Source organism: Mytilus californianus, unplaced genomic scaffold, assembly GCF_021869535.1.
Source record: "Mytilus californianus isolate M0D057914Y unplaced genomic scaffold, xbMytCali1.0.p SCAF_7, whole genome shotgun sequence".
NCBI lineage: Eukaryota > Metazoa > Mollusca > Bivalvia > Mytilida > Mytilidae > Mytilus > Mytilus californianus.
Genome location: NW_026262723.1, coordinates 28,888,977 through 28,901,495, shown reverse-complemented (window position 1 = coordinate 28,901,495; position 12,519 = coordinate 28,888,977). Strand labels below are relative to the sequence as shown.

General features: G+C 31.2%; 1 protein-coding gene across 1 annotated transcript in view; it reads left to right on the top strand.

The window, feature by feature from the left end:
* Positions 1-9,701, top strand: part of LOC127709674 (uncharacterized) — a 36,361-nt gene extending 26,660 nt beyond the window's left edge. The window contains exons 2-3 of the mRNA XM_052215310.1: positions 4,073-4,210; positions 8,535-9,701. Of these exons, the coding sequence (XP_052071270.1) occupies positions 4,073-4,210; positions 8,535-8,641 (245 nt within the window). The 3' untranslated portion in view covers positions 8,642-9,701. The remainder of the gene's footprint in view (positions 1-4,072; positions 4,211-8,534) is intronic.
* The last annotated feature ends 2,818 nt before the right edge of the window (positions 9,702-12,519 follow it).

Below are 12,519 nucleotides of genomic sequence, written 5' to 3'. Positions count from 1 at the left end.
AAAAGAACATAGGGGTAAAATGCAAGTTTTGTCTATTATTTTGAAAACCGTTATAAATAGAGTAAATCTGACAACATCAAAAATGATTAGAATGTTGAGCTTTACCAATTGTCTATATACATGAAAACTGTCAGACGACTTCTTATAGGAGTTATTGCCCTTAAATGACAAAGTTTACCTTTTTTCATTTTTGCTTTTTATCTTGAAAACTATAATAGAGAGAGAAATTTTAAATTACAAAAATGATCAGCAAGACGACAAGTTCTACAAATAAGTCTACTGGTCGAAATCGTCAGCCGACTCCTAATTAGAGTGATTGCCCTTTGATGATGATTTTTACATTTTATTTTGCGTTTTTGCCTTTTATCTTAAAAATAATAATAGATAGATAGAAACTTAAATAAGCAAACATGGACAGCAAAACAAGATCTACAATTAAGACAAATAGAGGAAATCATCAGATGACTCCTTATTGGAATTATTGCCCTTTAATGACATTTTACCATTTTTTGGCGTTTTGCCTTACATGACGAAAAATTATAATAGATAAATAGACACTTTAAATCACAAAAATGACCATCAAGGCAAGATATACTAACAGGTCATAAGACAATTTTGCCGATAAAGGTATTACACTGTCACTCTTTTTAGTAGTGATTGCCCTTAAATGAGGATTTTTCGACTCTCTTTTGTGTTTTGAACAAAAACCAAAGAAGATAGAGAGAAATAATACAGACTTAATGATCAGCAATAAAAGATCAACAAAACAGAGATTTCTGTCACGAATTCTATTTTCATCTACAGTGTCCATTGTTGAATGTGCACATAGACCAAGGTGCTCTTTATAGTTTCTAGTTAATGTCATTTGGACAGTAAAAAGATTTTAATAAAAAAAAATGTATGAAATACGAATAAAACGAAACGTATAGAGTATGACAATTAACCAAATTCAGAATTATCTCATAGTTCACTGCATGGATAATGCGGTGGTGTATCTGATGTAAAATAGAGGCAAACGATACCAAAGGAATGTTCAAACTGATAAGTCAAAGACAAACTGAAAACGTCATTGCAAAAACCGAAAAGACAAACAACAGTTAAAAACACAACATAAATAATTTAAGCATTAGCAGATCATGTTCCACAGGTGACACCCGTCATGTTACCCGTTATGAAAGTAAAAAGACAAGTTATTCCTATGGTTTTACACATATGCTACATGTGCTAACAGTGCACACACATCTGTACGAGGAGTTAGTGTATACGAAACCCTTACAAAGAGTAGATTGGTACTGTTATTAGCAGCTGTTTTAATACGCTCATTACCACAGATGTCACGCACGTAACTCATTATCAAAACTCTTTGTGCACTAAGTTTTGTTCTTAAAATGCTATCGGTATTTCCAATAACAGAATGTTTGATAATGAAAAGTCACGACCACCAATCATTAAAACCTGCATTTGATGCATTTCATGTACAAAAGGGTAATTACTTTAATGGTTTCATTTGTATTTGTTGCAGAGTATAAGAGAACACGTCGCGTTTAAAGGCGAATAAATTGATTATCCTTAACAATACAATGCTTCTTTGAAAGCTACTTTGAATGAGCTCCCTTGACATGTTCTTTTTCATCAATTGTCATTTTTAAAAGAAGTAATGAACAAGGTACAGTTGTTGGTAGGTGTTTCATTAGCAATGTTTGATTTTTTTATTGATCTGTGGGTGTAAAATTAAGTAGGCACCTCTTGAAATATGTTATTTTGTAAGTTAATTGATACAAAAAACTGTCATGTTATGTGACTGTTTTTAACTTCCACATTGAAATAGAAATTATGAATTATCTCTGAACTCTTGTATAAGTACATATGATTGATTGAAACAGATGAGACTTATATATACAATGATAAAAAACATAATGATATTTTAACAAAATTTTCTGCATTCACGATACAAATTTAAGGCAACAGTACATTCTTTATTGAACCGATAACACATCTTTTGTTAGAGACAGGGGATTTTTTAGAAAAGTGTTTTTTTTTCAAATTTAATCCAAAATAAAAGTTTTCAATAACAAAATGGAACATGATTTAATTTCTTTAAATCAATGTTGTTTACTTTTATTTCTTGTTAAGAGAAACATTTTTTGAAAAACAAGCTCTTACAAGAGATAAATGATTCGTGCTTATAACTCATGAACTCCAATATCATATTAATATCATAAATAGTGATAAATAGTTCATGTAGCAGGTGGTAATAGAATATTTCAATAAGCAAAATTTGTATGGAAGATCTTAGAAGGTATGATTTCATTATTGGCAGATTACTTATTAAGTACTTTAGATTTGTTGTCAGGATTTGTCTCTTCTTGGTCGATTTATTACATCGGAACATCGATACTGTCGCCTTAATTTATACCCTAGTTGAGAATGCCATGCTGTTGGCACTTAAAAGAAGCATTGCAATGATTACTTTTGAAATGTTTGGCCCCATTCAATATACATTTTTTGGCGTCAAGGGCAGTCTAAATAAATGCACACCGCTCATCTTTTTATACAATGCGTTATTTCTATCATTATCGTCCTGACTTTGTATTAAATACGTCAGTGGTGGTTTCGCAAACTACAGTCATTCTGTGCTGAGGGGACGTCTCTGTATCTGTTCGAGGATGCCATGGAGACGTCTCTGTATCTGTGCTGAGGGGACGTCTCTGTATCTGTGCTGAGGGGACGTTACTGTATCTGTGCCGAGGGGACGTCTCTGTATCTCTTCGAGGGTATAAATGAGTAGCCTGGTTCGTATTGATTGAGGACTTTACATGCAATGTTCTCTGCTAAGACGATCTGTGCACGTAAACATTAATTGAAAGAACATTTCAGTGGTTCCGTAGGATAATTTGTGAGTTTTATTTCATATTAAGACGGGCAAGTAGTTTGTTTCTTCTTCTGAACAAACGTATATAATTATACGTTATAAAAGTGTATAACATACATGTATAATCTATACATAATAATATTGTATTAGGTATTTATAATGTGTATGTGACCAGTAAAAAGAGAAAAAAATATGCGTATATCAAAACATTATTTATTATTCAAATAAAAGATGTGTATAATGATTTTTTAAAAGTTCGGTTTTTGAATGGTTTTACATTAGTCATTTTTGGTGCCCTTTATAGCTTGTTGTTCGGTGTAAGCCGAGGCTCCGTGTTGAAGGCCGTACTTTGACCTATAATAGTTTACTTTTATAATTGTGACTTGGATGGAGAGTTGTCTCATTGGCACTCATACCACATCTTCTTATATCTATTTAAGCCAAATCTTTGAAAGTCTATGTTATATTACATTAATGCTCAAAGATTTTGAATGCACTGACCTATTTAGAGCTTTCCGTGTTGTGTGTACACAGGTATGTGGAATGTGCATTTAAATCGGTAATCGATTTTATAAAACTTTTTTTTATTTCAGTTTTCGAACTTGTAATTTCTAATACTAGGCAGGTGAATCCATGAAAGAGGACTAAGTCCTAATAATATATTATCTGTAGTATGATCTTTTGTAAACAATGAATCTGTGCTAGCAATTCTAGAATTAATTCAGCATTAGATTTAATAAATTCATTTTCCGTGCCTGAAGAATATATGAAGATTTGCTCACCCAAGAAAATTCATATTTCATGAGGGCATCGACAATCAACATGATCAACCAATCAAATGTTGATTTCGGGAACAATATTTACAAACAGTGGAATGACATATTTGAAGTATGATCATCTAACGATATTTCTTCTGTCATGAGACATATACAGCAATAACTCATAAAAGATACCAGGCTTGTCATTTAGTATGCTAGATGCTAGTCATCAGTGACGCTCATATCAATTGCAAAGTTCAATTTGACTATTCGTTTAAGGTTCTGTCAAAATAAAATCGTTTTGAAGTTACTTATAAACTTCTTAAGACAAACATCTTAAAAACCGGAAGTGGACATTTATGCACAATGGAAGTAGTTTAAGAATTTTCAAGAGCTACATAATGATTTTTGATTTATGAATTGTTAGATATTTAAATTGTAGATACAACCAAAAGATCAAAAACAGGCTATCGACAGCTTACAGTGGCTAGTATATCAAAAGACCCTGATGACAACGACAAAGGAGAACAAACAGACGATAGTTTATCCTCCTGTACTTTAGATTCATCAGACGACGGAGGTTTGTATAAAGTGTTCTCTATTTGTTTAGATTAATCTTTGTTGTAAAAGTCTTAACAATACACATTGTCGTATGACGTCAAAGAAATAAAAACACCGGATTTATTTCAAAAGTGAAATATAGATTAATTTAATAGCAAAATCACGAAAACTCTATGCTATCAATGTAATAAGGTTTATGACCTATGGCAGTAAGTTTATTACCTGTCATAGTAAACGGCAACATATCACTCTTAACTAGAAAAATGAAATGCTTAGCACTCCGAAAGGAAATAAGTAACTTTTTTATGTGGTTGGTAGGACTTGCGAAATTAAGCATTATAAATTTCTTGATACTGTGTTAATTATGAAACTCATTGCTATATATTTACTACATACAGTTACATGTTATCATCAATTGTTCAACCGATTCCTGTTAGACGGGTTTGAGTTGTGCAAATTAATTAAGTGTTACACATGACTAGATAATTTGTTTCCTGAAATTATTGAAATACAAACTGATTTTAAGATAGTAGAAACACATCGGTTAGACAGAAATCATCACAATAGATCATGATATGAGTGAATACATCGCGATTAAATACATTGTCGAGTTTTCTATGATATCTTTACCTTTTCCTCGATAATGACATCACCGAATGAGACTTACACCAATGTATCACCGACTTTGTATTGACTTACACTTCCGAAGCACATGAGATTACACCGAGTTCTCGGTGGGGTGTAGTGTATCGGAGACTTTCGTGGGTTTTTTTTTGTCTTGTCGCTGTCGGGTTTTCTTTGACTTATGAGTTTTGAATGTTTCCTTGGTGTATGTCTGTCCTATTATATATTCCTTTATGCAGATTGATTTTTTTTAAAGCATATTTTAATGTTAAAAATCATTATTATTTGAATGTAACCTGTCTATGATTGCTTGGATGTCTCTTAATGACTTAGATCTATTTTTACCTATTTGTTCGGGGTTTTCGAGGAAAGCCTGGGAGGGGGGGGGGATCTTCGTTTTTGTATTTATTTTGTGTCAATCATTTTCTATTAATTTCATTTTGCTATTTTCATTTTAAAGCCAAAAGCCGTTTGAATAATCACATAACAAGTCTTGATTGGTTGTTCAACTTGACATTTTTTTGTTTCTATACTCCCTAAAAACTAAATATAAAAATCATGTCATTTTCTAAATTATGACTTTAAAATGTTAAAATTCATTTATTTAACATTTTTTTGCCTCAATTTTTTTTTATTGTTTTGTAAAACTTTATTTGTTTTTAGAAAATAAATCAAGTCAATGCACCTAAATGAGGCAATTATCCTTGGCATTTGACATTAACCACAGGATGTATTCAACACATTAGGAAAGCAATTTCAACAATTTGAACATTATTGTTTTATTTTTTTGCCTTTAATTGAATACACGTCTTCTCTGTAAATGAAAATCGCGGATTGACATGTGTTCTTTACAACTGCATTTTATATTGACTATTGTTACACGATATTCCTTCGTAAAATACAGAACTAATCTAATCCTCTATTATCCTTTTGGTATAAAAACAAGTAAGAAGATTAAAAGGTTGTAAAACATCTTAATGGGAAAATGAAAAAAGAGACCAAAGAATCAATACATTTAGATAATTATTGTTATAAATATATTCTTCATACAATATCAATCGATACATACATGTATAATGCTGTCTTACTCGTGAACAATCAAACATTTAGTATAAAAATTACCGACACATGTTTCAGGAAAATCCATCTGCAATATAATCATCAGATCTATTCGAAAAAAAAAGTAAGGGAGTGTACAAATCCATGAAAAAGTGCAAAACCAGCTAACCAAAACTGTTACAAGTCAATAAAGACTGTACAAATTATGTAGGTTTTACCGCGTGTAAGCATTCGAAAATTCTGACTGGTTCTTGTTACCAAACAAGTAATTTCAGAAGCATGTTTCATTTGTTAGACATCTCACGCATTTAATTTTATGAGTTATTTATACATAATATGTCTGGTTCAAGACATACATGTCCTAGTTCACGAGGGTATTCTGTAACCCTTTTAAGGTTATTTTTTGTGGGATTAATTGTGCTCAATATTTAATTTTCTATGTTACAGTTCTCTTTTTGAGGACTTGATTGTCGTTTCGTCGTTTTTCGTTCTTAATCAATGGCTTTATCAGTATTCCGTCAACTTTTGAACGTCCCTTTACAGCTTCTTTTATGTCACAAAATTTTAGGAATTCCAAACCAATTCTGTGTCTCTTGTAAAAGTCTTAACAGCGCCCCTTTGCTTACATAATTAGGTTTTTTCCGTAACAAAATTACAAAGTTTATAATTAAGTATGCCGAACGTGTGATTTGTTTACATGGGACTATGAGGTAAGGTCAAAATTGTTGGAACGGCTTATATAATGTAGTACACCAGACGTGCGTGTCGACTACATCAGATTCATCAGTGGGGATCGTGTCAAAATAATAGTAACCAAATCAATAGCGAGGTTGATGAGCATTGAAATCCTCTAAAAAAACATAAATCGAAAAGCTAAATATATCACTATTTTATGAATAACACATTGGCACTATTATCATGATTATAATTGTTGTAAAAACAATTTCTTGGTTCTTGTTATGAAATGTATGGGAAGAAAGGAATGTAAAAATGTATAAAATATATAGCAGAAGTTATATTAATTATTTGAAGGGGACAATGTTTGCCATAAGTTTATCTGAAATTTTTATTTTTCTTCAATATACAAAATTTGAATAAGCTGGTCAAATTGTGTTTTTGCATTGCATAAGCAAATTAAGCCTGGTGGGTTACATAATGCTAAGGAAGAGTTGAAAATACATTCTAATGTTCATTTGGTATTCATGATTTGAGATTATTCATTTCATTACAAACTTTTACCATAGCTACATCTGTATACTACCCCTGATTAAGTCTGACACTAATTTCTAAAATGTAGATACTAATATATATTTTGTTTTCCATTCATGATTGAATTTTAAAAGAAAAGATGATACTATAATTTAATAATAATTTTGCAACCATGTCAAGTACAAGAATAATATGATAATGAAAAGTGTTACCAATACAGGGGACTCGACCTGTAAGGAAATAATTCTAATGTTGTATGTTAAGTCTGATATCATTGATAATGAATAGTGTACCCAGTACTAGAGACTCGACCTGTAAGGAATTAATTCCAATTTTGTATGTTAAGTCTTGTATCATTGATAATGAATAGTGTACCTAATACAGGAGACTCGACCTGTAAGGAAATAATTCCAATGTTGTATGTTAAGTCTGATATCATTGATAATGAATAGTGTACCCAATACTAAAGACTCGACCTGTAAGGAATTAATTCTAATGTTGTATGTTATTTACGTCTTGTATCATTGATAATGAATAGTGTACCCATACTGGAGACTCGACTTGTAAGGAAATAATTCCAATTTGTATGTTAAGTCTTGTATCATTGATAATGAATAGTGTACCCATACTGGAGACTCGACTTGTAAGGAAATAATTCCAATTTGTATGTTAAGTCTTGTATCATTGATAATGAATAGTGTACCCATACTGGAGACTCGACTTGTAAGGAAATAATTCCAATTTGTATGTTAAGTCTGATATCATTGATAATGATAAGTGTACCCAATACAGAAGACTCGACCTGTAAGGAAATAATTCCAATGTTGTACGTTAAGTCATGTATCATTGATAATGAATAGAGTACCCAAAACTCGACCTGTAAGGAAATAATTCCAATGTTGTATGTATGTTAAGTCTAATATCATTGGTAATGAACGTTTTTGTATCCCAAACGTTTATACAAGTTTATGAAGTCAAGATTATAATTTTCATCACAGGCCAATTCATTTTTAAGTGATGATAACATTTAAAATCTGGACCTGATTTTTAGCGCATTTTTAAGTGATAAGTAATAAAGGGTTTTATACAGAATTCATTGGTGTGTTAAGTTGGTAATTCGCTAACAATCTTAACATACAATACAAATATGAAATAAGAAAATTTAGCATGATTACAAACTTTTCAATAGGGTAAATATGCCATTGATTTAATCAATTTTATGTCTCCGTACAACCTTGTAGTTTGTGAGCGTGTCAATAAAATTTATACATCAATAAACCTCTTCAAATCAACTTTTGCTACTATAACGTAAAAAACGATATAACACACGACTTTATATTTATAGGAAATGAAGGTAGAAACAAATAAGCAGGGAGAAATTACAAATCCGACATTTTGATTTAGTAAAAATCAAATTTATTGCTAATATAAGAAACTATTACTACATTTAGTTTCAGAAGACGACAAACAAGATGAACAGGACACGGATGATTGGGTTAGTTCTAGTGACCATAGCACGGAGTCGGAGGTCGAAGAAGAAGAAGAAAGTTTTCTGTAATTTGAAATAGGCACGTGAATTTCATTGATCAGCATAAGTTTACCTTGTGTTCCTAGATCTGCAGAATGTAATTCGTATACAGTTCTGACAAACAGATACAAATCAATATGACATATTTTCTTAACCAGACAATTTCTTTAATTGCAGTCATCTTTGTAACGCCACATATTCGTCAGTATTAGTCTTTGCTTCTTAACTATGCAAGCTTTTTGACAAAACTTATGCGCAGAAAGATATAAGATTTGACAAATACTAAATAAATACTCCACATTATGAAAACAAATGTGGGACTGAATTTTTAGCATGAAAAACTTCAATTAAGGCACTGCTTCTTTATTTTTGTTTTTGTTTGTTAAGTGCATGTAGCAATTTTTTCATGAATTAAAACACCATGTTCTTCTTTTTCGTAAGAATTATATTTTAAATTTTTATTTATTGGTAACTAGGAAATAATATCAAAAATTGTAATTGTAAGTGGTTTCAGGTAAATCTGTTCTTAATCTAGGTAAGACATAACAAATTTTTGAATTTGAAAGTTTTGTATATTACCTTCCAGGTGCGACTCGATTATGACTGACAATGAAACAATCTTCACTCCGCTTATATAATTGTTTTTCGTAGCAAATATGACTGCAGCAAAGGTAAAAGGAGCAACGACACAAAGGCCGTGTAGCCAAATTAAACAAGAGTGATAAAATATAACACAGTTTCGATAAATATTATAGATGTTAAAATTATTGCTTGTTTACAAACAATGTTGCATAAGATATTTTTTGTTAAAAGAAATACATGGCCCATGTTATTCAAGGCAGTAATTTTTACAAATATTAGTACATCATTCAAGTGCATTTTCAGTTTTCTGTGACAACGGTTCAACTAGTATGAAAATGTTAGGTAGCTAAACTAATCTTGTGGCATCTAAGAACCTAGTCCAATTTCAATTTTATGGGTAAAATTAGCATTGGAAGACTTGAACATGTTCAAGAGATGTGGGTAGTCTTGATTATTAATACATTTATTTGTTATATGTTAAGAAAAATAAAATAATGTTGAATACTTACTTGGTTTCTTCATTCTTAAAAGTGGCAATTAATCTTACTAGTATATGAAATACTTGTTTTGCGAGAAAAAAAACTTATCATTTACACACAATGAGTGATTAATAATACATTGCATTTGAAATAAGTACAATTATTGGACACGACAACAAATTGAACAAATAACAAACAAGACTTATTATTTTTTGAAAATATCAATGAGATAATAAATAAAACAAGTGCAAACATTACATGGCACGTAAATTCAATGTAGGCAATATTACTTTACCGATTTTTTTACTTCAGTAAATCCATTTTAAATTTAAAAACAATTGAGGAAATTATATAAACTTCAAAAGGATCGAATCACGGTGGCGACCGGGTAAACGTCTCTTTCTATGCACGCATTATCGACATTCAAATTAAGACTCAGTATACACAAACTGAACTGTATGTGCATGTCATACATGTCAGTCAGAAGCCTATAATTCAGAAGTTGTCGTTTTTTTATGTATATCATATTTGTTTTTCGTTTATTGGTTGTCAAATATATCAGGCCGTTAGTTTTTCCTGTTTGCATTGTCTTACATTTTTCATGTCGGGTCCTTTTTTCAGATTGCTATGCAGTAGATCTTTGCTCACTGTTAAAGGCCATTCGTTGACCTAGACTTTCTAACTTTTATGTCATTTAGTCTCTGGTGGAAAGTTGTCCCAATGACAATCATACCACATCTTCTTATTTCTATATTGAAAACGTTTTGGCACCAACAATTAACAAACGATTACACTACATAATAGGTTAATGAGTTTTATCACTTCTACATGACCATATTTGAATATTTGTACTGAAATAAACATATGACACCTAATGCAGTTTGCTATATACCTGTTTTTGGAAAAACATTTTCTGGTACTCTTATCACCAAAAGTGTCCAGGCAACATATTGAGCACGACACTCATGTAGACCAAACTAATTTATGTATACTAAACTATTTATAGAACCGTTACATAGTTTTTAAACGGAGGATCCACAATGTATCATTAGAGGAGAGGCGAACGATACCAAAGGAACAAATCAAACCGACAATGTCATGGTAAGAAAAGAAAAACGATTATAAGACAAATAACAGTTTACAAAACAAAACATAGAGAAACTAGAAAGACAGACCAACACGTACCCCACTAAACCGAGGGCGATCTCAGGTGCTTCAGATGGATAAGCAGATCGTGTTTCACATGAGGCACTATCTTAATTCTAGATCCGCAGCACTAGCCACTTGGTAAATGGTATTACCCAACAGTACTGGCTCATCAGAGATTCCAGATTCCGGTATCAGTGCAGACAACACGTATACGCAGAATGAAAAGATTTTTATGATACAAGTCACAAATCATTTTACAAGTAAAATGCTTTTAACAGTTACATGAATCAAAGTTTAAACGCTTGAAACATTGTTTAAAAAAAGTTCAGACAAAGAGTGGAACAAAATATACTCCTAATTATTTTCAAATGTATTAAAAAATCAATGACAAACGAGACGATTTTGATTTTGAAATTATAAATTTTCCCCACCTTAATAGCAATATACCAACTTTACCTGTTTATGGGATATACATTTGCCAACTCATTCGGTATTCAAGAGCTTGCAGCTGCTACTCAGACTTAATAAAACGTCTCCAGAGTCTGAGCGGAAAGTTGATGAACCAGGGTTATATCAAAGAACGTCTCGTCTTTTTTTCTAAAAAAGTTCATCGGAACAAGATACCAAGACCTTATTGATAAATATTCCGGATCAACTGTACCAATTATACATGATGGTCTTTAAATATAGGTTTTGGGTACTGGCGTTGTTTTTCATCTTAATTTTAATGTTATAGTGTTTTTTTATTTGTCTTTGTTAATTATTAACCTTTATTGTTTAGTACATGTTTGGGAATATCCTTTTGACGTGCTTGGTATTTGTACATCCAGCCATTGTGTAATTGCGCTATGGTCATTTTTTTGTTTTCTTGTCTGTCATTTTTGCTGATGTGCTTTGTCTATATGCCCTTTTGTTTGTTTTTTTTTTACATATTTTAAGACAGGAAAACTCTCGCATTGAAAGGCGGGCAATTTTCCGTCTTATTCTAGTAAAGTAAAAAAAAAGGTTTCTCCCATATCCGTATGTTTTCAAGTTCTATAAGAATAAACGGAAATCTTACTTTCAATCAATATTATTCTATTGTTATTTTTGACCTCTAGGCGTTGATATTAAAATGAATGCTTACCAGCTGATGCGTTTTGTATTCTATTATTTGTCTTTTGATCGTTTTTTTCGGTTTTTTATCATGGCATGGTCAGTTTTCGATTAATGAGTTTGACTGTCTCTCTGGTATTTTTTGCCTTTCTTTAAATGAATATCGTATCTCAACAACATAGCTTAAATATATCGTGGAACTGAATTTGCAACAAGACACTAGTTTGAAAGGGGTGAAATTAAATTCCGTTGTATGAGTGATGAATTTTAAGTTTTGCGAGTTCGGAGAACAATTAGATCTAATTTTTTTGAAGATTTTTCCTTTATTTTGTTTAGTTGAATGCCCTTTCTGCTTCTATTCCATAAAACTGGCTCATATATATAGCAAATTTAAGATTAATAAATTTGAGGTGATGAATCGGATGCGTTAGAATTTTTGTTTTGAAATTCTTGAAGTGTAAAGTACATAATTCTATAATTTAAAAAACGTTGCGTCGAAAGTTTATTGATCATTGCATTCCTTACTTTAAAAGAAAATATCATTTGAATAATTGATGTTTAACTTAAATAAACTAGACATAATGGTTAGATTCCGATATTAGA